This window comes from Microtus oregoni, unplaced genomic scaffold (assembly GCF_018167655.1).
Source record: "Microtus oregoni isolate MIOR12 unplaced genomic scaffold, Mior012 000012F_ref0000307, whole genome shotgun sequence".
NCBI classification, from domain to species: domain Eukaryota; kingdom Metazoa; phylum Chordata; class Mammalia; order Rodentia; family Cricetidae; genus Microtus; species Microtus oregoni.
In genome coordinates, this window is record NW_024543071.1 from 8,101,038 (window position 1) to 8,127,642 (window position 26,605).

The 26,605-nt window shown below is 41.7% G+C and overlaps 1 protein-coding gene across 4 annotated transcripts in view; it reads right to left on the minus strand.

The window, feature by feature from the left end:
- Positions 1-456: 456 nt before the first annotated feature.
- Positions 457-26,605, minus strand: part of Add3 (adducin 3) — a 110,897-nt gene continuing 84,748 nt past the window's right edge. For 3 of the 4 annotated variants that reach the window (XM_041661004.1, XM_041661003.1, XM_041661005.1), the window contains exons 3-15: positions 22,027-22,165; positions 17,648-17,799; positions 16,749-16,829; positions 15,819-15,968; positions 15,019-15,162; positions 14,817-14,915; positions 13,558-13,740; positions 10,948-11,205; positions 9,538-9,657; positions 9,021-9,107; positions 4,909-5,032; positions 3,172-3,267; positions 457-2,589 (exon numbers count right to left, since the gene is read on the minus strand). In XM_041661004.1, coding sequence (XP_041516938.1) covers positions 2,297-2,589; positions 3,172-3,267; positions 4,909-5,032; positions 9,021-9,107; positions 9,538-9,657; positions 10,948-11,205; positions 13,558-13,740; positions 14,817-14,915; positions 15,019-15,162; positions 15,819-15,968; positions 16,749-16,829; positions 17,648-17,799; positions 22,027-22,165 — 1,926 coding nt within the window. In that variant the 3' untranslated portion in view covers positions 457-2,296. The remainder of the gene's footprint in view (positions 2,590-3,171; positions 3,268-4,908; positions 5,033-9,020; positions 9,108-9,537; positions 9,658-10,947; positions 11,206-13,557; positions 13,741-14,816; positions 14,916-15,018; positions 15,163-15,818; positions 15,969-16,748; positions 16,830-17,647; positions 17,800-22,026; positions 22,166-26,605) is intronic. The other variant, XM_041661006.1, reaches the window with a different exon arrangement.

The following is a 26,605-nucleotide window of genomic DNA, read 5'->3' on the forward strand; positions in this document are numbered from 1 at the left end:
CTTATCAGCATCCGCAGGCTACCACATCTGACCAGGAGAAAGGGAGTTTTCCATATACACACACACATATACACACTATACATACTCACACACTCAGATACATATATATGTAAATATGTGTGCTACTTCATGCATATACATGTAAATTTTTCTGTTTTTGTATTTTACAGAAGAAGGTCTCACTATTGGAGGCTCAGGTGTCCTGGGACTCAGATATCCACTTGCCTTTGCCCCAGCACTGGGATTAAAGGTGTGTGCCTTTAATTCATACACACACACACACACACACACACACACACACACACATTAATTTTAAACTAAATTGAAAAGGGATTTATCAGAGACCTCCTTACTCAGAAAGCAATCTTGGTATCTACTGTTTTACATAATACTTGGCAAACACAATGTATAAACTAAGAAATCACTTCTGCATGGAAACTTCATATACCAAATGAATATATTTAAAATACTGTTTATTTGTGATTTAACATTAATTAGCATAACATCTAAGAGCAATATCAGATAACTTTTACACATTTCTCCACAGGACACTGAGTTCACTGGCTCATTCATTATGCCAAAGCAAGTAAATAGAAGCTTAGCAAAAGGTGCAATAGTTTACTGCTGTGTTTAAAAAATATTTATGCACACTGCATTCATTTATATATATATATATATATATATATGCATCCTTTAAAGGTTATGGAAAGGGCAGCTCACAGGTTACTGTGTCTACACATGTTGTAACAACAAAAAGATGTGGAACATAAACAATCCTCAGACACAGTCCAGCAACTCAAAGTTTCCACCACGAGATGAACAGACTCCAGTAGTTAGTGAGATCTAAAATGACATTGGCAGGCTCTGGTTCAAGTTCGCACCGAATCACCACACAGTCCGGCCGAGAGCACTGTGCTCAGGGAACGTCTGCGTGCCCACTCACCCTCCGACGCCTTTGCTACGTCTACTCACTGAGCACTTCGGATCATCCATTTACACTGATCTGTGACATCACTTGGGAAAATGGAGAAAACTGTATTAAACCTAGGTTTAAATTTGTATTTACAGTAGAAAGAAAGTTAAAAAAATTTTAAGTTCGCAAAAATCATGAAGTGGTAGTTCTGCTGTTGGATCAGGGCTGCTGGTGTGACCCAGTGCTGCCCTCTACATACGTACGCTTCAAATATCAACCAAGACATTGATTTTTGGCAGGAAACAGAATTTGAGAAAACCTGGGACTTGTTTTCAGTAAATCAAACTATACACTTCCCTGTGGATACACATCATTACCAAACAGACCCTTCTTTCCTGTCCTTCCCCTTTCCTCCCTTCCCTTTCAGCCTTTTCATTTGGTTACCTTATGCGACACTCTTCATCTTCAGCAATACTAAGAGAAAAATACATTATATGGTTCAGATGTGAATCTAGACTTTGGATGCCCTTTGGATGCCATGTCCCTGGCCTCCTGAACTGTACTCGGTACCAAGAAGCCTCAGGTATGCTCTACTGCTAACTGATTGGCTAGATGCTCATGACACCTTGTACTGAAGGTATACAAACGTTTCAACATACAAAAATTGTTTTTGCTAGAGTTAAACTAAATAACTCATGTTATGTGTACAAAATCCCCTCTATGAAAAATAAGGGGCTTTTCTAACTAATAAAAAAGGAATTTCTTCAAAAATTATAGTTTATTAAAATGACTTCTTTTGGCAAACAGTTACTTCAGGTGAGGGAATTTCATACTATGAATAAAATTCTGAACAAATCTTTTCTTAAAATATTTAAAAAATGATGTGCCAGTGTATACTAATGCTCCAGATTCCTGCTGTGGCAGCTTCCAAAGCATCCCACTAGCGCCCACTGGAACAATGGGGACCCACAGGTATAGGCAACAACCAAGATAAAACTCCAGTCTGATTAGCAAGTGAAGCAGCTGGTGAGAAGTAAACATCCCCACTTGTTCACTGGCAATTTCTTCCCAACAGGTAAGATGGAGAAGGCCTGAAGTAACAGACTCTGTCTGTCAGTGACCAACAACAATACTTCATGAGGGCAGAGCTGAGTAAAACTAGCAACTGTTTAAAAATTTCAAAGCCATTTTGGACATATAAAAAGAGATGAATTTAAAAGTTTTCCATAATGTTTTTCTTTTAGTAAAACCTCTTTCCAGTTTTGAAAGTCCAGTTTGCTCCACACCCCCAATCCGACCTACCACTGTGTAGTAACAACGAACTAAAATGTGGTACTTAATTGTGCAATGTCACATTGTAATATTCAAATTACAAAAGACTACTTAGGCCTCAACTTTCTCCTTTTTTTTGCTCTTTTTGAGAAAAGAAGGTGTGCGAAATTTCTTCTTTTTCTTGGATGGTGACTTTGAAGGTGAACCATCAGGTGACAGGACCTCTTCAGTTCTTTCTGGAGACTTGACGGTGATCTCGATGTTCTCGATGGTTGTGCTTGTAGTCAGCCTGCTGACCCGCTGAGCAAGCTCATCCTCAGCGTCCTGCAGCTCATCCTTGCCGTTCACTATCATGACAGGCACGTCAATGGAGGTGAAGCTCTTGGAAAATAGCTCGTGGTTTTCTACAAAAGGAGGAGGTTTGGGGGGGCTTGTTACTTACAGTCAACATATGTGTTTAGTTGTCAAAACTGACAAGTTTTAGTAGTGTATAGAGGTACTGCTTTAATTTTAATGAGAACAGATTACTTTAATAACCCATGTATCAATTAGCATGAAGCTAATCTAAAATGATACAAAGAGGAAGAGAACACAGGCATTAAAAGAGTCAGAGATAATTGTAGTTTGATATCATGTCATTCCATTGTAAAACAAATCATTACAAATGAAGACAAGACATAGTTTGAAGGTCATTTGACATTTAAAACTGTACAGAACTTCATGCTACTGATTAGAAGATGTATGACATGGCAAGTCAATTTTAATTCCACAAATTCTTAAAAATTATGGGTTAGCCCAAGCCAGGGAGAAGTGAATCAAATAAATGATGATTAAAAGCAGCATCCCATTTCATAAACGTGTGACATTTTGGGGAGAATTCGGTAACACTCTGACAAAATTACTGTGAACAAGCATTCGATTTTTTCCATGGGCACAACCGACAAGACTCTTCCCATGCGAAGGCCATGGGAAACGACACTGAATACCTTCTAATTGTTCAGGGACAGTTTGCGGTGACTGAGTTTGAGACTGAATTTGTGAAACAGATGCAGCGTCATCTGAGAGTGACTCCTGCTCAGCGTCTGTTGAATAAGATCGTCAGTTAGAAGCCATGCAAACAAAAAAAGGAAGCGTAAGGCTGCGGAGAGGTTAGTGCGCACATCCAACGCCCGCTCACAGAGGCGGCAAGTTCATCAGCAATGAGCTGAGCATGCTAAGAGCTATCCCACATGTCAGTAATTATGATTCTAAGATTAATGTGTTAAAACTTTTGGCCCATGAATTGTAACTGTTCATACTTGGTTGAAAGAAGCAGCCCAGATAAAGAATATATATATGTATATATGCATTTAGCTTTTGCTAGTACAGAACACCAAAATCTCCAAAGCCAGATGAAAAGGTAAGATAGCCTCAGCAGCGGTGCTGCGTTAATGAGGCAGGATGGCTTGCAGAGTTTCTAACAATCTCCAGCCAGTGATTCCTGTTAGAGCAGTATTAGTGATCTAATGCAGGAATGGAAATGAAATTACTTACAAAGTTATATATAAAAAGTGATGTCTAGAGTATGTTTGTTACCTGGCATCTTTAGGCTTTCAAAAATAAAAGATTAAATAACATTTATAAAATATAAAAAAAATGTTTCAAATTTTTGCATCTTATGTTAGAACAAACAAGTTAAATATGGCACTTAGAAAAAATTTGCTGTAAGTACATTAATGAGCAGGGCAAGTTGCTTTTGTGATCAAGTGAATAACTGATAAAATGGTTTCTTGGATAGTCCAGATATCATTAGCCATTAGCTAGCAGGTAACACCATGGTACTTAACCTTCCCCCACATCCGCTGCAGCCCTGGCTGTCCTAGAACTCGGTCACACAGACAATTTTTTTATTATTGGTTTCTGTTTTGCTTTGGTAGAAATGCTAACTGGGCACTGTAGATGAGCCAATGCAGAGGTTCTTACTGGATCAGAGACTTCTAATTTTCCACCCTAAATTCTGCTTGCCTAGATGTCTTTATGCATAATTCATTGCCTATTTTTCAGGTGGCTTAAAGACCCAGTCCTGTGAAACCCTGCTAAGATCAGCATCTCACTCTAGAGAAAAGGAGAGCTAGGTAGGACTCAACTGCTAGGAATTTTTCACTAATAATTTATTTATTTATTGTTTTGAGACAAGATCAGCCTCTGGTGCTGGGATTACAGACATAAGCCTCCATACTTGTTCTTCACAACCAGTTCTTAACCACCCAGAGTCAGGGAAACTCAGTGTATCAGAGCACCTATGCAGGAAAGTAACTTCAAATTCCTAGCAGTTTATGCTAAATGGTGATTTTGAAATGACTATATTGGCACCCTGACACCAGGAACAGACATTTAACAAAGCACTAAAATCAAATACTTGAGAATCTGTGATTGACAATCCACACACCACGCAATGTTCAAAGCAAAACCTGTATTTACTCTGGAAATCCTGCATTCATCTGGGCCTTGGTGCTATAAATTTAAGATGACATAGCCCACGTTCAGATTGCTTTCTGAGAAGAACAGTTTCTCTGTCTTAGCAAGTAGGAGTGGCTTTCTGCATGTCAGCCTCACCTGGACCTGGAAAGGACTAGAGTGGATGAGCTGAACAGAATGCAAAAGCTCTGACTGCCTCTGTCACCAGCTTGGGTGCTCTATGTTGTCAGCGTGGTGATCCCAGACCTAACTCAAGAGGAACTGACCGTCCAGGCCTCGCTGCTTCCTTTCGATTGTCTTCGTATATTCTTCAAGTTCTCCTTCCATGAGATGACTGAACGGGTTAGGAGGAGCTGGGGGGCCCTCATCATCATCGTTGAACTGCAAGGTCTTACAAAGAAAAAAGCCCCAACAACTTAGATTCATTATCAAGTGCTTTAACATCTTTCATGCCTTTATCTCCTTATTTACACACATACACACACACACACACACGTTACATACCCACATAGATGTTTGTGATTACTGACTTCATAGCAATTGTAAGAAATGACAAAGCAGCATGATTTTTAACTTTTAAAATACTCTTATCAGATTACAAATAGAACTACTATATGATCCAACTATACGATTATTCCTGGGTATATATCTGAAGCGGTCACTCAATATATAACAGAGATACATGGGAACAGATGAGTGGACAAAGAAAATGTACATATACACAAAGAGTATTATTATACAGCCACAAAGAACAACAAAATCAGACTATTGGAGGAAAATGGTTGCAACTGGAGATCATGTTAAGTGAAAATACAACAGATCCAAAAGTATGCATATCACCAGATTACCTCTCATACATTAAGTCTGGAATGCAAAGGGATCATGAAAACAGGAAGGTGGCTATTTGGGAAAAGGACAGGAAAGGACCAGTGCTGGGGAGGGGATAAGCCAGAACACTCTGGCGTGAGCATGATCATGTCTATGGGGAAGTCCAGAAAAGCATTGGAATTCTACTCATGATACTAAAGTTCCTCACCTGATGGAATTTTGCCAAAAAGCCATTTTAATAAGTTAGAATTTAATAAGTTCTATAAGTCCCAAAGTTTCAGAGCTTACTGCCAGGCCTCTGATCCATTCTGATGTGACTTTGTACAAGATGAGGGCAGAGATCTAGTTTCTGTCTTCTGTGTGTGTGTGTATGGGCTCACTCAGGGTTACTGGGCTATTTGGGGTCTTCTGTACTTCCAAGTGAATTTGAGCTTTGTTTGCGTTTTTCTGTTTTGTTTTTGAAGACAGGGTTTCTCTGTAACTTTGGAGCCTGACCTAAAACTCACAGAGATCTACCTGTCTCTGTCTCCTGGCTGCAGACTAGACTGCCCTCGAACCCAGAGATCCACCTGCTCTTGCCTCCCAAGTGCTGGGATTAAAGGCATGTGCCGGCTTCTTGAGGATTTTTATCATGGAAGTATGCTGAATTCTGTCAAAGGCTGTTTTTGCACCTATTGTAATGAGCATGTGATATGTCTTTGTTTTTATTTATGTGCTGTGTGTCTATTGATCTGTAGATGTTGAACCATCCTTGCATTCCTGGAATGAAACCAACTTGAACATGGTGTGTGATCTTTCCAATGTGTTCTTGAATTTGATCTGCAAGTACTTTATTGAGGATTTCTGCATCTATGTTCATTAAGAAAATTGGTCTACAGTTTTCCCCTACTGGATTTTGGAATCAAGGTGGCATTGCTTATGTAGAATGAGTAAAAGTGTTCCTTTCCTATTTTATGAGCTAGTAGTGTAAGGAACAATGGTATTGTTTGTGGGAGGTCCTTCTGTCTATGTGTTGCTTTTATTGGTTAATGAATAAAGAACTGCTTTGAGCCTATGGCAGGGATGAACAGAACTAGGTGGGGAAAGCTAGGCTGTATGCTGGGAGAAAGAAAGGCAGAGTCAGAGAGAAGCCATGTCGCCCTGCTGGAGACAGATGCTGGAACTTTATCTGGTAAGACACACTCTCATGGCTATACACAGATCAATGGAGATGGGTTAAATTAAGATGTAAGAGTTAGCTAATAAGAAGCTAGAGCTAATGGGCCAAGCAATGTTTTAAATAATATGGTTTCTGTGTGATTATTTTGGGGCTAAGTGGCCGGAACTAACTAGTGGCCTCCTCCTACAATTGTTCTTCAAAAGTATGACAGAATTCAATAGTGACTCTGTCCAGTACAAGGGCTTTCTTTGTTGAGAAACTGTTACTGCTTTGTTTTGAAGAGAGCAAGCAAAAGCACCTTGACCTAAGCACAGCCATTTTGACTTCAGACTCCATTTTACCTGTAGGGTAAAACAAATTCCATGTTCCTGTGGGGACTGTCTAGAAGCTAACCAACTTTCCCTCTAGGCAACAATCCCTAAAACATAATGCCTGTTCCTAACAACAAGAAGAACAGATGAATCTAACCACTTGGGCATTCTGTGGTGGTTAACAATGATGGAACATATAATGAAAGCCTCTACTCCTGAATCCTGATTGGTGAAAAACGTAACTGTAACTTAGCACAGGTGCAGTTACGGTTTTGTGCTTATAAACCTTGCTTCCGCCCCTCCTGAGTCCTCATCCTGCAGCCCTGGTTGACCGGTGACCCTGCTTGTGTGCGATTTATTAAAGACTCCAGAACCCTAAGTGTGGTCCCACTCCTTCCTCGTGTAGCAAAGGAACACGGCTTTAACAGTTTCTTGTTATTGACCTATTGAGGTTTTGTTTTGTTTTTTAAACCTCTTGGCCCAATTTTGGTAAGCCATAGGTATATAGAAATTTATCAATTGGTTTTAGATTTAACAACTTATTAAAATATATATTTTTTAAAATATTTATTTATTTATTATGTATACAATATTCTGTCTGCATGTATGTCTGCAGGCCAGAGGAGGGCACCAGACCTCATTACAGATGGTTGTGAGCCACCATGTGGTTGCCAGGAATTGAACTCAGGACCTTTGGAAGAGCAGGCAATGCTCTTAACCACTGAGCCATCTCTCCAGCCCCTAAAATATATTTTTTCAAAGTATTCCTTAATGATTTTCTGGATTTTGATATCCCACTTTTCAGCTCTAATTTCATTATTTGGGTCTTCTTTCTCATTTATTTAGCATGGCCTCTAGCAGCTATGTACAGTTCCCATTCCGATCTTTATTCTTTTCTCTTACTAAATTTGGAGTTGTCTTATTTTCATTTTGAGCTACATCACTAAGGTTATTTATTTGTAATCTCTTGTGTGTGGTTTTGAGGGTCAAGCGAAAAGGTCTGGGGAGAGCTGTGGCAATGTACCCTGTGGAAGCTGTGTGAGAAAGGAAAGAAATGTGCTATGGAAGACCCATGTGGTCAATAGCAAACACATAGTAAGATAAACCCTGGAAGATGATTGATGTGGGATGCCCTTCTGTAAGCTGTGAATATGTTTTATTCTAATATAGAACTGCTTTGGCCAATGGCAGGGCAGAATACACCCAGGTGGGAAAGCTAAACTGAATACAGGGAGAAAGAAGGCTTAGTTGGGGTAGCCACCAGTAGCCACCAGAGAAGCAAGATGTGAGATAACAAGTCACGAGCCTTGTGGTAAAATACAGAATAAAAGAAATGGGTTAATTTGAGTTGTAACAGCTAGTTAATAATAAGCCTGAGCTAATAGGCTAAACAGTTTGTAATTAATATTAAGCCTCAGAGTGATTATTTGGGAACTGGTGGGTGGGAGAGAAACCTCCAGTTACAGCTGATTTATTAAGAAACAAACAAAAATCAAATATGACACACCCCCTAGGGGGATGTGGGAAGGATTGGAAGCATTTTGTAGACAGGCAGAACTAAATGTTCATTCAGAAAAGGGTCATCACTGTTCTTTTCTTTAAGATGAACTTTCCCCCATATTTTCCAATCTCTAAAATTAGAAATCATAATTTATAAATTCCTACAATATAAATGGCAGTACCTTTTCTCTTTGAGTGAGAAATAAATAATATTTGATAAACTGATAAAACTAATAAGGCAAGGAAAAGCAGATCAAGGGTTTCTTAGATGGGTGTCATGCTGTGCTGCCCAGGCTGTCCCCACATCTGCATTCCTCCTTTCTTGTCCTCCACAGCTGGGATTACAGGTGTGGGCCTGGCTCAGAAAGAAGCTAATTAAACACATGAAGGCAAATGCATGGAGCAATTAAAGCAACAGTCAGTCTCAGCCTCTGGAAATTGGGGATGGGAGGTAGCATTTTAAGTTATATAGATTCTTTTGACTTTTAAATTTTTACTTACAGCAACCTCAGTTAAAAAAAAAAAAAGCAAAGAATCTATGTGGCAGATCAAAACCCAACATACACTGCCTCCCACTTACAGAAGGAGGCTTGTCCACAACAATCCCCGCGAGCAGCTGAGACTGTGGTCCTGCAGTTTTCAGGTCGTAGCGGTTCTGCTCCCGAATCTGAGCGGAAATAATAAGTTCTTGGGGTCACCATGCAGACGATCTTTGCCTTCTCTTTTCTTAAAGGTTACTGTTTGACATTCCCAAGTAAGAGTCTCTTAAATTTTCACCTCCATGAAGTAAGGCCTCTTTTCACCACCTGAACACTAGCTATTACTAATCTCCACTCTCCTGGTTTTCAGTTTCCTACTGTCTTATGCTGTGAGAGAATTGTACTTCCCACTAATATAAAGGACTTTACAGCAAAAACAGGTTGACTATTTCTTTCTCAGAGCCTGTTCATTGATGACTAGCATAGAGCTGGAGGTATATGATCAAGTTAAAATTAATGAATTTAATTTTTAGATTTTCAATCTCCTAAGCTTGTGACCAGATTCCATCCTTAGTGATTTAACCTAAACAGGACAAAGATATAAGAGCCGTGTCTCACCTTATTTCTCTTTTCTAGCACCTCAGTTGGGTTTGTGTTTAAAGGAACAAACTGATTGGGATCTTCGATTTTGATAGGTGTTCCACTGCTAACTTTAGAGGAGTCCTCTGCTTTCATCCACTAAAGAATAAAGAAAAACCATTTCTAGAGTGAAGCTCCGCATTAAAGAACGATCAGACACTGAGTGGCCGAGTGGTCCCGAGGGGGCATGGTTACTGAGTTGTGTCTTGGTGGCCAGCTGCTATCACACGCTTGTTAGAGAAGCGCTCACTTTAGAGTAAGCAGATGCCATTACAGTGCACATGAGTAATTAATCATATTTCTAACTAAAGCTCTCCCCTCTGACAGCTGAAAACAGGATGCGGAAACTACCCCAGACAGACAGATAGCATGGCTGTCCATTAACTGGCATCTGGAGTTCTGTCTCTTGAAATGAAACTTACTATGTGACAACAGCCAAGAAGTCATAGAAAGACTCAATGATTGTCTTTAAGGTACATTTTTTTTTTTTTTAAAGATTTTTGTCTTTGAGTTTTGGCTGAAATTAGGATAAGACTCAAATCAGGATCCTTTGGTGAATAATCGGAAGCATGTAGCACCATGGGAACCACAGTGTTTAGAGATCCTTCTGGAATTCCTCTCGCTCACTCTACACTCTATCTAACCCTGAGAGAAGGCTAACTAAGATCAGTGGTGGCTGACTGGCAACTCTGATTATGAAATGAATTCTGAGAAACTTGTGAGTTTAATTATGTCTCTTTCCTGGAGATAACTGAATTAGATAATTCCATACAGAGTGTTATTTACTTATATGAAGGCTGAACTAATTTTCAGTAGCTAAGGAGTATTTGGTGGAGCTGGGGCTGAGGTGCAAACCGTCCCAGTACTCGGAAGGCAGAGGTGGGGCAGGTTTCTGTGAGTTCAGCCAGCCAGGGATACATAGTAGGACAAGTCAAATCTAAACCAAAAAGTTTAAAACAGATACAATAACTCAACCTCCATCATCTACAAGGTCATGCTTTAAAAAAAATCCTAATATAATGTATACTGACTCAGGCAATTATGGCACAATTTGGTGTTGCAAGTGCTCATGTTCTAATGCCCTGGGCAATGCCAGCCACACAGCAGGGTCATGTGGTGGGTAAGAAGAAGGCTCAAGACACTGCTGTCATTCAAACTCTGGTTCAACCATAAAGAAACAGTTAACTTTGGTTTTCTCATCTAAAAAAAGGAGAAAAAGAGAATCCATTTTTTTATTAGAAGAAAGTGAGATTATTCATGTATGAGGCTTAGAACAGAGCCTTACATTTAATACCTGGCAGTGGTATTATTTTACATCCTACTTTCCTAACAGCTCAGATGGGGACACTCATGAGATCAGGCAAGCATCTATGCAGAATGGAGGCATACTGTGATTTTGGTCCTGGGACTAGTTTCCCCGTTCCGAGACTCTTCCGGCACATTCACTTTCATGTACGTATTTGGGGAGTTCAGCCATCTTGTTTTCTCCCGCTGCTGTCTCTGTGCCATGTACTTGAGAGGAGAGAGAGGCACAGTATCATCCTCAAAGGAGAAAGCAGTCACAGTTGCTGGGATCTCCACATCACTCTTGTGCCGAGGCTTCTCTCGAACGAGAGGATGCCTGTATGCATAGCCTGTTCGGTAGCCCTGTGGGAGGGAAACGCCACACTGAATCAACCAAACCCGTTCCAACAAAGCACTCGGAGGTTCCATCTTTAAACAAATGGTTCAGAGAGTCCCTGTTGAAGGACAGGAGGGAGAATAAGCTGCACGTAGCCTCCATGCAGCACTGGAGCTGAGATGACGCCCATCTGAAGATGTGTGTGAAACTGTCTACAGCTGGCGCCCCAACTTCTACTCAGCTGACTTCTACACTTGACACTCAGAGACATTCCTGCTATGAGATAGATTATAGGGAACCAGAGCTGGGAGCCTTTGCTTGTAGGTCTAAAGACAACCTGTCTCCTGACCCTCCATCAAGATGGTAAACAATCTAAGGTGACATCTGCTAAGCCATGGATCTTTTTTTTTTTTTTAATTTTTCAAGACAGGGTTTCTCTGTAGCTTTTGGTTCCTGTCCTGGAACTAGCTCTTGTAGACCAGGCTGGCCTCGAACTCACAGAGATCCGCCTGCCTCTGCCTCCCGAGTGCTGGGATTAAAGGCATGCGCCACCACCGCCCGGCTAAGCCATGGATCTTGAAGGGGTTAATATCCAATATGTCTAAGGAACTAAATAAACCAAGTAACAAGAACAACCTATTAAAACACAAACAAAGGACCTGAATAAATATTCTGCAAAAGACGACACTCAAATGCACAGGTCTATGAAAAGGGCAAATGAAACCACACCTGTCAGGGAGTCTATTTATTATCAGGCAGAAGAAACGAGTCTTGGGGGAGGACAAGAAAGAGACAGATGCTGCTGTGTACTGTTTGGTGGGTCTGTAAATCACTATATCCATAAGGAAGCGGCATGGAGGCTCCTCATCATAGTACAAATAGAATAGCTACATGGCCCAGGCACCTCACTACGTGATGCTGATCTGCAGGAAGTAAATCAGCACGTGAGGATCCCTGCACTCCCACTGTCATTGCAGAATTAGTCACAATAACTAAGAGAGGAAATCAACCCGTCTACCAAGAGATGAATGGATGAAGAAAATGTGGTGAGCAAGTTTACTAACAGGGGTTTGCTTTGGAAAGGGACAGTCTTCTGTTGTGTAAACTTCTGTAAAATTTTGAGCTTTGTGAATTCATTTATGTCTCAATAAAACACACATCAGCCTTTCTCACTCTCCAGCCATCTTGGTGACTGATCTTGGTTGGGGGCTGTCCCACACCTAAGGCAGGAAAATGGTGGCCTCAAGACGAAGAGAAAATCTCTGGAGCCTATCAACTTTAGACTCCAACTTGTTATAAGAAGTGGTAAGTACATGCTGGGATACAAACAGACTTTAAAGACGACCAGATAGGGCAAAGCGAAATTGGTTATCCTCACCAACAACCTGCCCAGCTTTGAGGAAGTCTGAAATAAAATGCTATGCCATGTTGGCTAAAACTTTTGTCTGTCACTACAGTGGCAATAGCATTGAATTGGGCACAGCATGTGGAAAATACTACAGAATATGCACACTGGCTATCGCGTGATTATGATATTATTTTAATAATATTAGTATGCCATAACAGACTGGTGAAAAGTAAACCAGAAAAGTTTTCCTTTAATAAAACTTTACCTGAGCTCCTTTTAACAACAAACAAAACCACACATAAAATGTCGGGTAAAAGAAAGGAAACCGTGGACTAGGCATAGTGGAAAGCTACACAGCCTGCTAAATTGGTGGCAATTTGAACTTAGAGGACATTATGGTAACTGAAGTAACTCAGACATCAAAAAACAAATACAATATGGACACACCTACATTTGCAATCTAAAAAAGTTGAGTTCATAGATGCAATTAAGTGGTGGTTACCAGAGGACAGAGGACACTGGTCCAAAATTACAACCTTTAATCATGTAGGAGGATTCAATTCAAGAATATGCTGTAGGGGCTGGAAAGATGCCTCAGTGGTCAAGAGCACTGGCTGCTCTTCCAGAGGACACAGGTTCCATTCTCAGCACCCACAGGTTATAGCTCACTAACTCTAACTAGGAGATCCAGTGCTCTCTTCTGACCTCTACAGGCACCAGGCATACACATCACACACAGACATTCATGCAGGTAAAAAACACACACACACACAAAGAATTTTTCAAAGGGGAATATATTCTATAATGTGGTGACTATAATTAATCACAGCATGTTCATGGGGGAAAGGGAAATATCTGTGTATCTCACTGCCTGATTCTTAAAACTGCAGTGAAATTACACTGCAGTGCCTTTGTAGCCTCTGGCTCTGGTCCTGAAGAAGTTAGAAGTATGTCCTAAACCAAGGGAGATGGAATCCATTGTTCTTGAATTCAGACCTGAAACTCAAGTCTAGGCTCAAATTTCACCTACCAAATTGTCCAGGGTCCTCATGAGTCCTTCAAACTCAATCTCGCCAGTCTTCCACTTCTGATGGGAACCCATATTTACACCACCTCCTCCAGACGTGGCTACACCATGGGTGGAAGCTTTATACTTCTGAAGATCCAGTATGAGCAGATTGTCTACTCCCCCTGCTCCTGCTATGGCCCGCACCTGTAATCAGTGGTGAAACACAGATATGGAAATTGAAGACAGTGACAAGGATCTTACTGTCCAAAAGCCACAATTGCATTTGGGCAACAGCTCACAAGATGCATCAGCTGCTACTAACAAGTAAGAGCCACGCTCATGCTCTTGTGCAGGCAGCAGCGGCAGAGCCTTTCCCGTCCACCTGGAACAATGCCTGCTGGGACTCCATACTTCAGCTGGGAAGAGCATTGGAAGCCACATGTTTAACAGATTTCAAGTAACTGGGCTTGCTTGCTAAATTTTAAAGCTCTTTTCTTGCAAACTTTCCCACGGCTATCTAGCTACGGCTTTTGTTGAAAGCTGTACACTGAGAAGGAATATGGAGATACTGCAGTTCACACTTAAGGACAGTTAATCAGAGGGTAACGCTCATTATCTTCGTTAAGCTTCTTACAGCCCACTTGAGAAGGACCTTAAAGAGGTTGGACAAGACGACTTAGAGATAGTAGACAAAGACTCAGCCTGGTAGCCATTCTTGAAATTTTAACTTTAGAGGCTATGGCAGGAGGATGTCAAGTCTGAGGCTAGTATCGGCTACACAGAGAGATTATGTCTCCTCAAGTTAGCAGAAACAGGTGTTGACTGTTATTTACTTCATGTGAGTCTGCTTGACTTTAAGAGGGATATTAGAGCTTCTGCATATGCTCAGCATCTCTGAGGAAAGCGGGCAATAAACATCCAGTGTGCTATTGTAACACAGAGGTTAGGTGGCTGCTAACCACATGAGTTCATAACCCAGCTCCTGATTTGCAGGCACCTCTGTTACTTGGCCAGCACCATCACTAGAGGAGAAACAAAGTAAGACTGTAGGCAAAATGATGTTTGCCAGGCTCTGAGATTGTGGGCATGTGAATTTTAATTTCTTTTCCTTTTTTTTTTTTTTTTACTTCAAAGGATAACTGAGTTGACAAGCTTTGTTATCAAAATAGACGAGAATTTCTATTAAAAGAAGCCACTGGCCAATAGGGCTTTGAAAATAAACACAAAACTCAACTCATCTGGCAAATGTAAAGCAATAAAAGGAAATGACCGTCTCCTACCTGAATTTCACAGGCCATCTGCACGTTAAAAATGTAATGGAAAGCCTCCTCAAGGGTCTCTCCAAGTGCCACCACACCATGGTTCCTGAGTACCAGCACCTAAAGTAGAGGCCCAGAGCACACTTGAACTGCACAGCTCACGGTGCTCGACCAAGAGCAGCAGCGGTAACAACAAAAGCCCCTGGGATAGACTACTACATACCTTACAGCTGGGACCTAAAACTTTCTGAAGTTCAATTCTTTCCTCTTCTTCATCAAGGGACCCCTGGTAGTCATAATAGGCTACATCTCCCAGGATAAGGGACTCTTGGGAAATTGGAAGGATCCCACACTTCATGGAGGACACCTATTGATTGGATCCAAGATTACACACTTAGTTATTGTGCACAGATTGGAACATGGTTCTTAAGGAGCCCAGGAAGCAAAGCACTGGGGTGATGCAGTACTTGCCACTACAGTGCAGCCCACCTCCCACTCTAATTCTAACTTCTAGAAAGAGAAGGGGGCGAGTTGAAGGGACAGAACACTAATTCAAATGCATGTCAAATATTGTGGAAGATGTTCTCTCCTCAAATCCGCACTGACCCAATTATTAAACTGCTGAGTTTTAACGTTTTTATTATTTATTTTGTTTTACATGCATAGGTGTTTTGCTGGCATGTGTATCTATATGAAGGTGTCAGAACTCCTGAAGCTGGAGTTACAGACAGTGGTGAGCTGCCGTGTGGGTTCTGGGAACTAAACCCAGGTCCTCTGGAAGAGCAGACAGTGCTCTTAACTGCTGAGCCATCTCTCCAGCCCTAAACTTCTTAGTTTTTAAACCCACACTTATTTCTGCAAGTGTTTCCTAGAGCAGTAGCATTTGGTTCCAAGAACTTGTTGCTGTGGAAATGTACAGGAGCTAGCAGGGTGACAGAAGACACACTGGGAAGCACCATGCTGGGAAAATTGTGAAAACTGTGCTTTCTATAGTCATTCTGGTTGAGCACATGGCTGACTTACAGCTGCAGTAGCAAGGGTGTGAATGTGTATCACACACTTCACATCAGGACGTGTTGAATAGATTGCAGCATGGGGGCTGAATCCTGTATGGTCAATTTTCAAATTAGTACTTCCCTGGTCAACCACTTCTCCTATTATATTGACTTTCACCTGGAAAAATCAGAAAGATATATTTAATTGATATATTTATACAAAATTTCATCTATATCCCACAGCTGACCCAGGGTGGGGCAAGTTTGTCCAGATAGTGTTTTAGATGTTATGGGTCCTCTATTTCAACAACTGAACTCGTCACACAGAACAAAGGCAGCCAGAAACAATTTGTAAAAGAAAGGGTATAGCTTTGTTCCTTTAAAATTTTAATTCTAAAATAAGTACTATGTAACAAAAGCTAGCATTTAGATAGCAAGAAGCACAGATTCCAGGACCTGGAGGTTTGGACAAAGTCTAGCATTTGCTGTAACTGGCTGGAAATGGCCATTTGTTTACACTACAGCACCGGGACTAGCATGATTCCAGTTGTTTTCGAGGCCCACGGCAGCAGCTGGCCATGCAATCACAGAGAAAAGGGAATGCAGGGTAGAGGCCATCCTCACACCAACTAAACTGTTTAAATCGACCTGTGGACTATATTTTGACCTTTTTTGGAAATTTTTTTCTATGTATACAAGTCAGACAGTATTTACAATACAAGTAGGGCCGGGTGTGGTGGTACATACCTTTAATCCCACACTTGGCAGGCAGGGTTCTGTGAGTTTGAGGTCAACCAGGACTACCTAGTGAAACTGCTGTCTCAGAAAAGGAAAGTCAGGTAAGGTAATTCTAACTCAGTCTACTAATGTTCTCAATCATCTGAGTTTTCTTCGATTCTGAAATTTATATTAAAAACAAGGGTATCCAGAAAAAGTAACAGAGGAATGAGAACAATACCAGAGTAGAGGCTGTAGCTTCAGAAAAAGAGAGGCCTCTGGGAATGATGATAATGTGGTCTTGCTCCTTACTGATGCGCACCTGGAAGAAGAAAACACAGGACTTACTCTGCGGCACCGTACCACAGCACGAGCATGGCTATAGGTTTCCAATGCACAGGGTCTGGAGGGAAAAGCTCCTCCTGCGAAGTCAAGGTAAGAGCTGATGTGGGGAAACCAAGAACGACCTGAAGAAACAAGCCTGGGGTGGCCTGCGGAGTAGCCGTCTACTGTTTCCATCACGGTAGCTCGGTGGTTTCTATTCCAACGGTGCCATTCATCCAAGTGTGGCAAAGTGAAAACAGATGGCAGCGAACAGGAAAAGTGCCTTCATTCATTCATTCATCCATTGGTTTATTAGTTTACGAAGTATAGGTTTCATTACTCTCTTCTCCTTCCTCCTGCCTAGTCGTCGTTGTCGTGCCCCCCCCCCCCCCCCCCAGAAGCCTCTCTTTTACTCTCACGGCAATTCTGGCTCAGGCTTAGGAAACAAGGATCTAATGCTCTCTCACATGTGGTTCCTGACAGCCAGTGCTTGTCTGTATGCAAATAAGGAAAAGTGTACTTAAAGATTACAAACACCAGGGAGGGACCCTTCCTGTCCTCCGCTTTCCCTGCCCCAAGGGCTTCTTAGTGCCACCGAGGCTCAGCTACAGACCCTGGAAAGGGATGATCTGCACTTCTGGGGTAGGCTCTACAGCTGGACCGCAAGGGAACTTCACAGGTGAGAGGAAGGGAAGAGAAAGCTGGGGATTAGTTTCTTCCTTGGAGTTAAGGGTTACCTGATCATTCAGTCTGAAGATGAGAGATCACAGTTAGCATCTAGCTGGCATTTCAGAAAAAAGAACCAAAAGTACTCACTGAGATGTATGTATTTGCCAGGTGTGCCCATCCGAACAAGTCTGTGAGTCTGTACAGGCTGGCCAGTTTGCAACGAGTGAGTTTCTCTCCCTTCACATAGCAGGATGTATCTGCACCAGGAAGGTCATTAATAGGTGTGACCATGCCAAGACCTAAGTGGAAACAGTGCGAGAGAGCTGAGTCAAACAATTCTTTAACCTAGCAATTAGGTCCCAGCAAGCAGCCCATGTGTTGTTGATTCCAGTTTTGCAAACAGCCTGAAATTTATCAGCGCACACAACAGTTTATTAGTTCAGCCTCCTTCCAGAGCAGGGTACTGAGAGCAAAAACAAGGGCTGTCATCTTCGCTGATGATGTGGTGAGGGTACTTCACCTAGTTCCTGTGAGTCAGCAACTGCCACTCATATCGCTGGGAGAAGATGGGCAGATGACCCCAAAGGTAAAAATGCTACTAAAGAAACAAAAACACAGCTATTTCTTACCTTATAATGAAAAGACATCAATAGAAAGAGTTCTAATATCTCTTTTGACATATTCAAATATAAGAACATCTAAAATGGAAAAAAAAATGCAAGCAAATAGTTGCCTGGCTTTGGCCTTCCTCTAACTCCCAAGCCCAGCTGTTACAGCTGGCGTCCAGCTCACTGTTGACCTTTCGGGGCTCCCTCCTCCTCCCTAGAGTCTGTCCCCAGGCCCAGGATGCTGTGCTGACTCCTGCCTGGCTCCCTTTCCTCCTAGTCTAAGTTCTCTTCTCCCACCTTCCTCCAATGTGGTTCGTGCCCCGAGCTCAGGCTTCTGTTACACTCCTGCCTTACTTTATGTCTCCCTGTAAAAACATTTTATACTCTCTCTGGTATTATTTTGCGAGGTCATCTTCATCTCTGATCAGGTACCCCCCTCCTTCTCCGTTCTGCTATTTCTAATGGCCTGTGGCAGAGTAACATATAAACAGAATTGGTTTTTGCTCTTTTGACCCCTTCTTCCTGCCCAGCCTCTCCCCCAGACGCCCCCCACCTTCAGAAGCCTCTTTTCTACTCTCATGTCACTTACAACTCAGTCTCAGAAGACAAAATCCAAAAGCGATTTTATTTTGTCTCACTTTTCTTCCTGTCTTCTCTTTATTTCTCTAGTGTTGACAACATTACAATTTGGACAAACTCAATTATTAACAATCTTTACTCCTTTTTGTTATTTCCTCCCTCCCTCCCTTCTTTTTTTGGTTTCGAGACAGGGTGTCTCTGTGTAGCTTTTGATCCTGTCCTGGAATTTGCTCTGTAGACCAGGTTGGCCTCGAACTCAAAGAGATCCGTTTGCCTCTGCCTTCCAAGTGCTGGGATTAAAGGTGTGCTCCACCACCACCCAGTTATTTTATTTTTCTTAGACGACAGGGCCTTACTATGTAACCTTGGCTGGCCTGGAACTTGCTATGTAGACCAGGCTAGCCTAGAACTCAAGAGAATTGCCTGTTTCTGCTTCCCCAGTGCTGGGAACAAATGATGTTCCACCACAGCCAGCTAAAATACTTTACTTTTAGCCGGGCGGTGGTGGCGCACGGCTTTAATCCCAGCACTTGGGAGGCAGAGGCAGGCGGATCTCTGTGAGTTCGAGACCAGCCTGGTCTACAAGAGCTAGTTCCAGGACAGACTCCAAAACCACAGAGAAACCCTGTCTCTAAAAAAAAAACCAAAAAAAAAAAGTTTACTTTTAAATAAAATTTTATAGTCATCATTATTTTATTCTTTACTCTTTTTCTACTTCCAAAGTAACTTAGCTTGTTTTCACACAATCACAAAAAAATTTTCCAAACTGATCATTTTCACTTCTCGACACTCCCAGGTTACACATGGCTTTCCTGCTGCCCTGCTTGGCATCTACGACCCCAATGCGTGTTCCTGATGTGGACCTTAGGATGCTCAGAGGGGAGAGTCTCCTGCTGGCCTTTAGAACTTCTAGATTTCCCCTTTGGACTCCCACTCCACCTCTGCCGTCTTCTGAGAAGCCATGTGCAGAGGCTCCTTGGGTAATTCTTCTCTGTATCCACCTGCCAAGACTTTCTGCTGAGCTCTCACCTGTCACAGCTCAACAACTTAAAGCAAACATGCCACAAGTTGTACTTCTTTCATTTTTCAAGCAAAACTGGATCCTAAACTCCGGCCCTTCCTACTTTTCTTATTAACCCTATAAAATCTTCAGGTCCATTTTTGCTCAGAGAATCTAGTGGGGCTTTGAAAATCACTCTCCAGTTTAAAAATGTCTTCCCACAAGTGGGAACAAGATTCGAACGTTCAAGCCTGGCGATGACAGCTGACGCCCAGCCATCCTACCGCCACATTTAAATAACACTGCCTGTCTGCGCTGTCATCTCATTCTGTTCTATTTGTCTCCTAAGAGAACAAGCAGGCTATGATTTTTTTTTACTGCTCACTGAAGAGCTCAAACTTATCTGTTTTTCCTTCCTTCCTTCTTTCCTTCCTTCCTTCCTTTCTTTCCCACTCAGCACATTTACCAGGTTCCAGGGTTGGATATTTTCTTTCCATCTTAAGACATACCATACACCTTACTCTTCAAGCATCAGTTTAAATGTGACCTCCTCTAAGAGGTTGTCTCTGATGACCTTATCTTCGTATGAGCCAGACGCTGCCAGCACATAATCACACTGTAATTCTCTGCATGGCACTCTCTACAGTCTGATCATCTTTGTATAGTGGATTATCACAGTCCAAGAGAAAAAGAATCTTGCTAGTGTAGTCCTTGTCCCTAAAACAGTGCTTGGTACAAATGTCCACTGTTACAGAGTGCTTAAAAATAGCTCGAGCTGTGCATTTCTGTTTCTGCTGGAAGACTGCTTCTCAGAAGCCACTAGGTGACTCACACACTCCTCCCCAGCACGTCAGGCCTGCCACTAAGCTCTCTTTGGTTCTCAGCTCTGTTCTCCCTGTTTTCCTCCCTCATATATCTGCAACCACATATCTAATCCAGGTATTTACATTTCTCATTGAGATTCCTTCACGGTCTTTAAATGATCTGACTTTAGTTTCTTTTCCTTCCCTGGCACTCACTCAGACCATCAGCTAGAATTCTTTCTTCACATGGGTTTGCACTTTCTGGGCTGGCAGCTGTCTTGGGTCTGACAGTGAAGGGTCTTTTCACTCTGACTCACTTCCTTTCCCTAGACTGCGATCCCAGGACCCAGGCCTGAGGCAGTGGTGCATCTGGTTCTACAAACACCCCTGCCTGGCACTCTCCTACTATCATGCCTCAAGTGTTTGGAAAATACCTGAAACAAAAAATCCTTAGAGCCCTCTATTGAGGAAAGAAAGAGAAAAAAGGGCACAGATAAAAGAAAGAGCAAATGAAGGCCCCTATCTCCAGTCGTCCATGAAGCAATGCTCACTAGTTCTCTGTGGCCTGCACATCTGCCCTTCACTGAAGCAATTCTGAACACAATCACAGACCAGAGTATTCAGCCAATGGGTCGTAGTCCTCGAGGGAGTTCAGGGATACAAAATGCAGCTCTTACTGATGAGCTACGGAATGAAGAAACACCCACTGCTTTACACAAAGCTCTCTAACTGATCTTCCTCTTTCTGTCAAGGTTTCCTTCAGTCTTCTTAAGGCAATAATCAGCTCCAACTCTCAGCTCATAGCATGAGGACACAGGGAAGAGTAACACATGATTTCTTGTGAATGGCTTTTTAACTTTTCCCTTTACAGTTACTGTTATGTTTGAATCTGAAATGTCCACTACAGGATTATGTGTTGAATGCCTGGTCCCCAGTTTGTGCCCTGTTGTGAACACTCTCCAGCCTTTGGCAGGGGGCTGGCTGGTGAGAAGCAGACCACCACGGACAGGTCCACTCTGCTCACTCTGCTCCCAGTGCTGTGAACAGCTGCTCTGCCTCAGGCTCCCAACTCAGTCAGAGCTGTTTCGCCTTTCCTGCCATGGGGGACAGAAACTGCTCTGACACTGTGAGCCAAATAAAGCAATATAACCACTCCAGTGGTCTCCAGGGCTATTCCAACATATCCATCTGGGGTAGGGATTGTCTTATAATATGCTGCTGTTCTAAGTGTCAGATGTTATTAACATTTAGAAGGTATTGGTGCTTGAACCTATGGCCTTGTGCCTGTGCACTGACCACTGAACCACATCCTCAGACCTTTCCCCCCCTACTTTTGAGGGTCCTCATTAATTTACCTTGTCTTTGATATTATGTCCTTGATATTATGACTCTTTGCTTCCCCTCCAGAGGAGTCACGGTAGGCTTGTGCCACCAGACCTAGCTCTATGCTATACACTTAAGGGCTGAATCTGAACAGAATAAGCAGCTGGACAGTAGTGTTCCACAGCAGAGAAAACAAAATCACAGTTGACATACTCAGGGAAGGAGAAGAAAAGCCTGAGAAAGAGTTGGTCATGATGTAATCGGCAATCTGCTGTAAGGCTAGTAAACCAGTTGGGTTGTGGCCTTTCTTCATCTGTTCTTGGATGAGGCATTCCAGGTCTTCCCGAAAGGCCTGTAATACACAAAACAACTGTCTGAGCACAGACATCTCACATGGAACTTGTTGTTTACATGTATAAACACTTTCTCCCAAACCTCTTCTGAGGGTTTTTTCCTATGCAATGGAAAATCAAATATGAAACAAAAAAATAATAAGACACTAGAAAGAGCAAGAAGCTCTTAAGGAAGAAAAATATTGGACATTCTCAAGCTCAGACATGCCTGAGCAAGTTGAGTCACCTTGAGCTACAACTCAGCCCAGGAAGAGGGTCGGCCGTCCTTCCTACAGCACCACGGGGCCACACCAGGAAGAGGGTCGGCCGTCCTTCCTGCTGCACCCTGGGGGCCACACCAGGAAGAGGGTCGTCCTTCCTGCTATAGCACAGGGGACACACCAGGATCTGGGTTATAGGCAAACCCACAGCAGCTCCCGCTCTCTCAGCAGTGGCGGGCAGAGTGCACAGGGGAGATGAGGTGCAAGACCTACTCTCACCCACACAGGCCGTGTACTTAATGGATACCGTCTGGATGGTAGACGGTCTGAAGTTCTTGGGATGATTTAGGGAAAATACAAAAGCCAAAAGGAAGAAGCTATGCTTTCTGATAAAAAGGCAAGTGGATATTTGAATTATTAATTAAAAAACTGCTAAAAATGACCAGATTAGAATCCTGAGGCCATGAAACAGCTTATATTTATATTATAATCCTGAGTCCATGAAAACATTTTTTTCCATTATAGATTTAAGGCCTGTTAAATATAAATCATCAGTACAATTATAAAAATTGTAAAAACACAGTCAGGTAGTGGTAGCACTCAGGAGGCAGAAGCAGGCAGGTCTCTGGGAGATCGAGGCCAACCTGGTCTACAGAGTGAGTTCCAGTATAGGCTCCAAAGCCACAGAAAAACCCTGTCTCAAAAGAAACTAAAAAGTAAAAACACATAATTGTATTTAAATATATGACTGAAACCAGATCAATTATCCTATAAAAATCCTCTAAGACATATTACATTTATTAGAAAACTATTTCCAAGACCCCATGGATAAAATATATGAGCTGTGTGTAAGACAAATTGATACCCTTATAAAGATGAGTAAAGTAAGTATTTTACCACGCTGACGGCTGCAAGGAAAAGCAGTTCCAGACAGCCTCATTCATCTTTATACACTATAGAAAAAACCTGGACACATGGCCAATCTGCTCTTGTAAAATTGTATCTTCCCTTTAAAATAAAACCATTTAAACATTCCTCAGCTTAAAGCAGCCATAATTAATATTCTTTGATTCAGTTAAAAAATAGTACCTACGATATATATCACTCATTCTATACATAAGCTGTGAGAAAGGGACACAGTCGATTTTATTTAGTGTCCTTGGTCTCATATTCTCCCAGGAAGCCTTTAAGGTAGCTTCCAATAGATTAAAATGAACAAAAATAAAACAATGTAAACATAGGCAAGGAAAGTCAACCTGATGAGAAAAATAAGCCCAGGGATGATGGTAAGAAAAAGGAATGAGGTTATGGTACTACGTGCACACTGTAAAGTTGCATACATTTGCTACAACTGGATTAAAATTTATCTAATCCTCCAACGAAAACCTGCTCAGTGTACTGATTATATATATATATATACATATATATATATTAACTTCAAGATTAAAGAGCAACTTGCTGCTCAAGAAGTTACACATATTTGTTAAACTGATAAAAATCTCTGCAGAGATGGTACAGCTTCACAAGGTTTTCCAAAGTCACACAGGTATTAAATGGCAGGGTAAGGACACAGACAAAGGCTTTTGTTGGTAAAAATGTTCTCATTTTGGTGGTGGTGCATAACTTTAATCCCAGTACTTGGGAGGCAGAGGCAGGCAGATCTCTGAGTTCAAGGCCAGCCTGGTCTTACAAAGCAAGTTTCAGGATAGCCAGGGCTACATAGAGAAACCCAGCTTTGAAAAAACAAAACAAAATAATAACAATAATAATAATAAAAAATGAAATAAAAAGGTTCTCACTTCCGTAGAACCCATAACATAATAAGCACCACCCTAAAGTTTTGAATTATTTGTGGTGCCATGGGAGGCTGTAAAAGCCCTTCTGAAGTCAAGGATGAGTGTGCCCTTTAAAACCAAATGGCTTTTCTGTATTATAAAGAAAGCTATTTTTAATGTAAATAAACATAGCCTAACCTTTTCATATAGTTGACAATACATCAATATAATTTTTTTACAGCTAAAGATTTAAGTTTTGGTCACATACATTCACAATTCAGTTTCTGTTTCCTGTGTTTTTGGAAGGTTACTCAGATAACCACTTAGATCATAAAACAGCAGTAACTATGACAAGTACTACTGATAAAAACTGTTTCGGTTCATTTTAGAAAACTTACTAAATTTACTCAACTTTCAAACATTCAAAGAGCCAGGCAAGGTGATATACACTTTAAAAAAGCACTTAAAAGGCTGAGGCAGGAGGATGTTGAGTTTGAGAACAACCTGGGGTACAAACTGAATTCCAGGCCAGCCAGTGTGAGCAACATATTAAGGCTCTATATTACAATAAAGAAACCAATAAAGGTACTTAGTCTTTAAGATGAATCATTAACCACATTCTTACAACAATCAAATGTCAATAAAGTAATTATTTGTAGTTGGTTTACATGAACACATGAAAAACTCCTAAAGTATGCAATGACTTGTCCTAGGCTGCATAGCTAATAAGTAAAGGCAATAAAAATTGAAAGCTCAAGTTTTCGCGTGGGCAGAGGCTCTTCCCTAACCTTACCATAGCTGGCCTGGGGTGCACTGCCGAAACCAAATATAAGGCAGCAAGCGTGCTGTGAGCAGAAATGCTGAGTGAGCGCTCGCTGCATGGAGCATTTGGTTGGATGTGGATAAAGCAGATGGGGTTATCTAGTGGGCTTTAGCAATCCTGGAGCACTGGGCTGAGTGTCTGCCCTGGTACAACAAGAGCTCATCAGAGCACAGTGCGACACTAGGTTAGGAGCAGGCAAGCTTACACCCTGGCTTCTAACAGGGACAGCCAGCTATCACAGCAACAGCAACACATATACAAAACAGTTAAGTAAGTTTACATACAAACCCACGGCACAAACGCTATCTTCCTCCTCAGAAGACCATTAACAAAGGAGGAACCAGAGATTGTGATATTCTATAAACAGTACAATTAACTCAGAATGCTATCAGAGTGACAGAATCTTTTAAGAACATCAAAGAACAGATCATCAGCAAGACATCATGACTATAATTGTCAAAGGATTGCCACAAGAGTGCCATGTGCTTTAACTTAGCAATTTATGCATACAATTTCTATAAAACTATTGTGTGACATTTTGATTTCATTTTGACAATGAAGCTTGCTTTGAGTCAGAGGGGGGAGGCAGGACTCAGACAGGATCTCAGTCTTTTAGGACGGAGGAACGAAAAAAGAGGAAGTCATTGGTGGCTTCTCAGCTTCTCTGATCATCAGGGTCTTACCCCACTATCTGACTCCCGATTTTTGACTGAGAGAATAATTAGATAAACGCCTCACAAAACACATGGCCACAGTGTACTAGGCACCCTATTACATACTTTAGCTGCTTCATTTTGTTTTCACAGCAAATGCGTAATTTCCTTATTTACCAGTGAGGAAACTGAAGTGCAAGCTAAGTGAGTTTCCTAATAAATAATGGATGAGCTAAGATTTGAACACCAATTCAAAACAACACTGTACACAAACGCATTATGTATTACATTTAAAAACAGGTTTAAACTGGAAGTAATGAGAAAATATGTTGGCTCTTTGGAACTTCAGGAGTTGCATAATCAAGTGCCTTATAACTTTCCTGGTTTTATCTGCCTGCCCTTATAACTTAATGCCCTGGTCTCTTCACAATGTGCATTTCCATGTGCTTACTCATTGTACTGTGTCAGATGCAAGGGCCTGCATCCACTGCTCCTCTTCCTAAGGAATTCTTGCCCTTGATCGAACACTTGTCTTAAATGCAGCCTTCTTCTTGGAGTTCCTTCTAAACCTCCTAGCTAGGAGGACTCTCAGAATTTCATCTCCTTATGGCCCATTCTCAACTCTCTACAGTTCCTTCCACCATGTCCACAGCCTGTCTTACACCTGTGCTGCTCAGCTTTCCTCCTATGCTACCACGGATGAGTGCACACGGTTAGGACACTGGGCCTTGCATTTTCTAGAAGCACTGCGTCTAGTTTATCTCAGTTACCAGTTTGTTTTCCCCATTTTCCTAGGTAAAAGTGAAGAACCTTGACTTGAGTAAAAGAAGGCAGAGATTTACCCCATGGGTTATTACTTAGAAAACAGTCTTGTCAGTCTGTCCCTTGAATGGAGGGTTGGTTCCTGTGTAATAGCTGTATAAAACTGTCCATCGTCTACTAGGATAAGTGATTTTTTAAAAAAACAAGATTCCAACTTCATTAGATG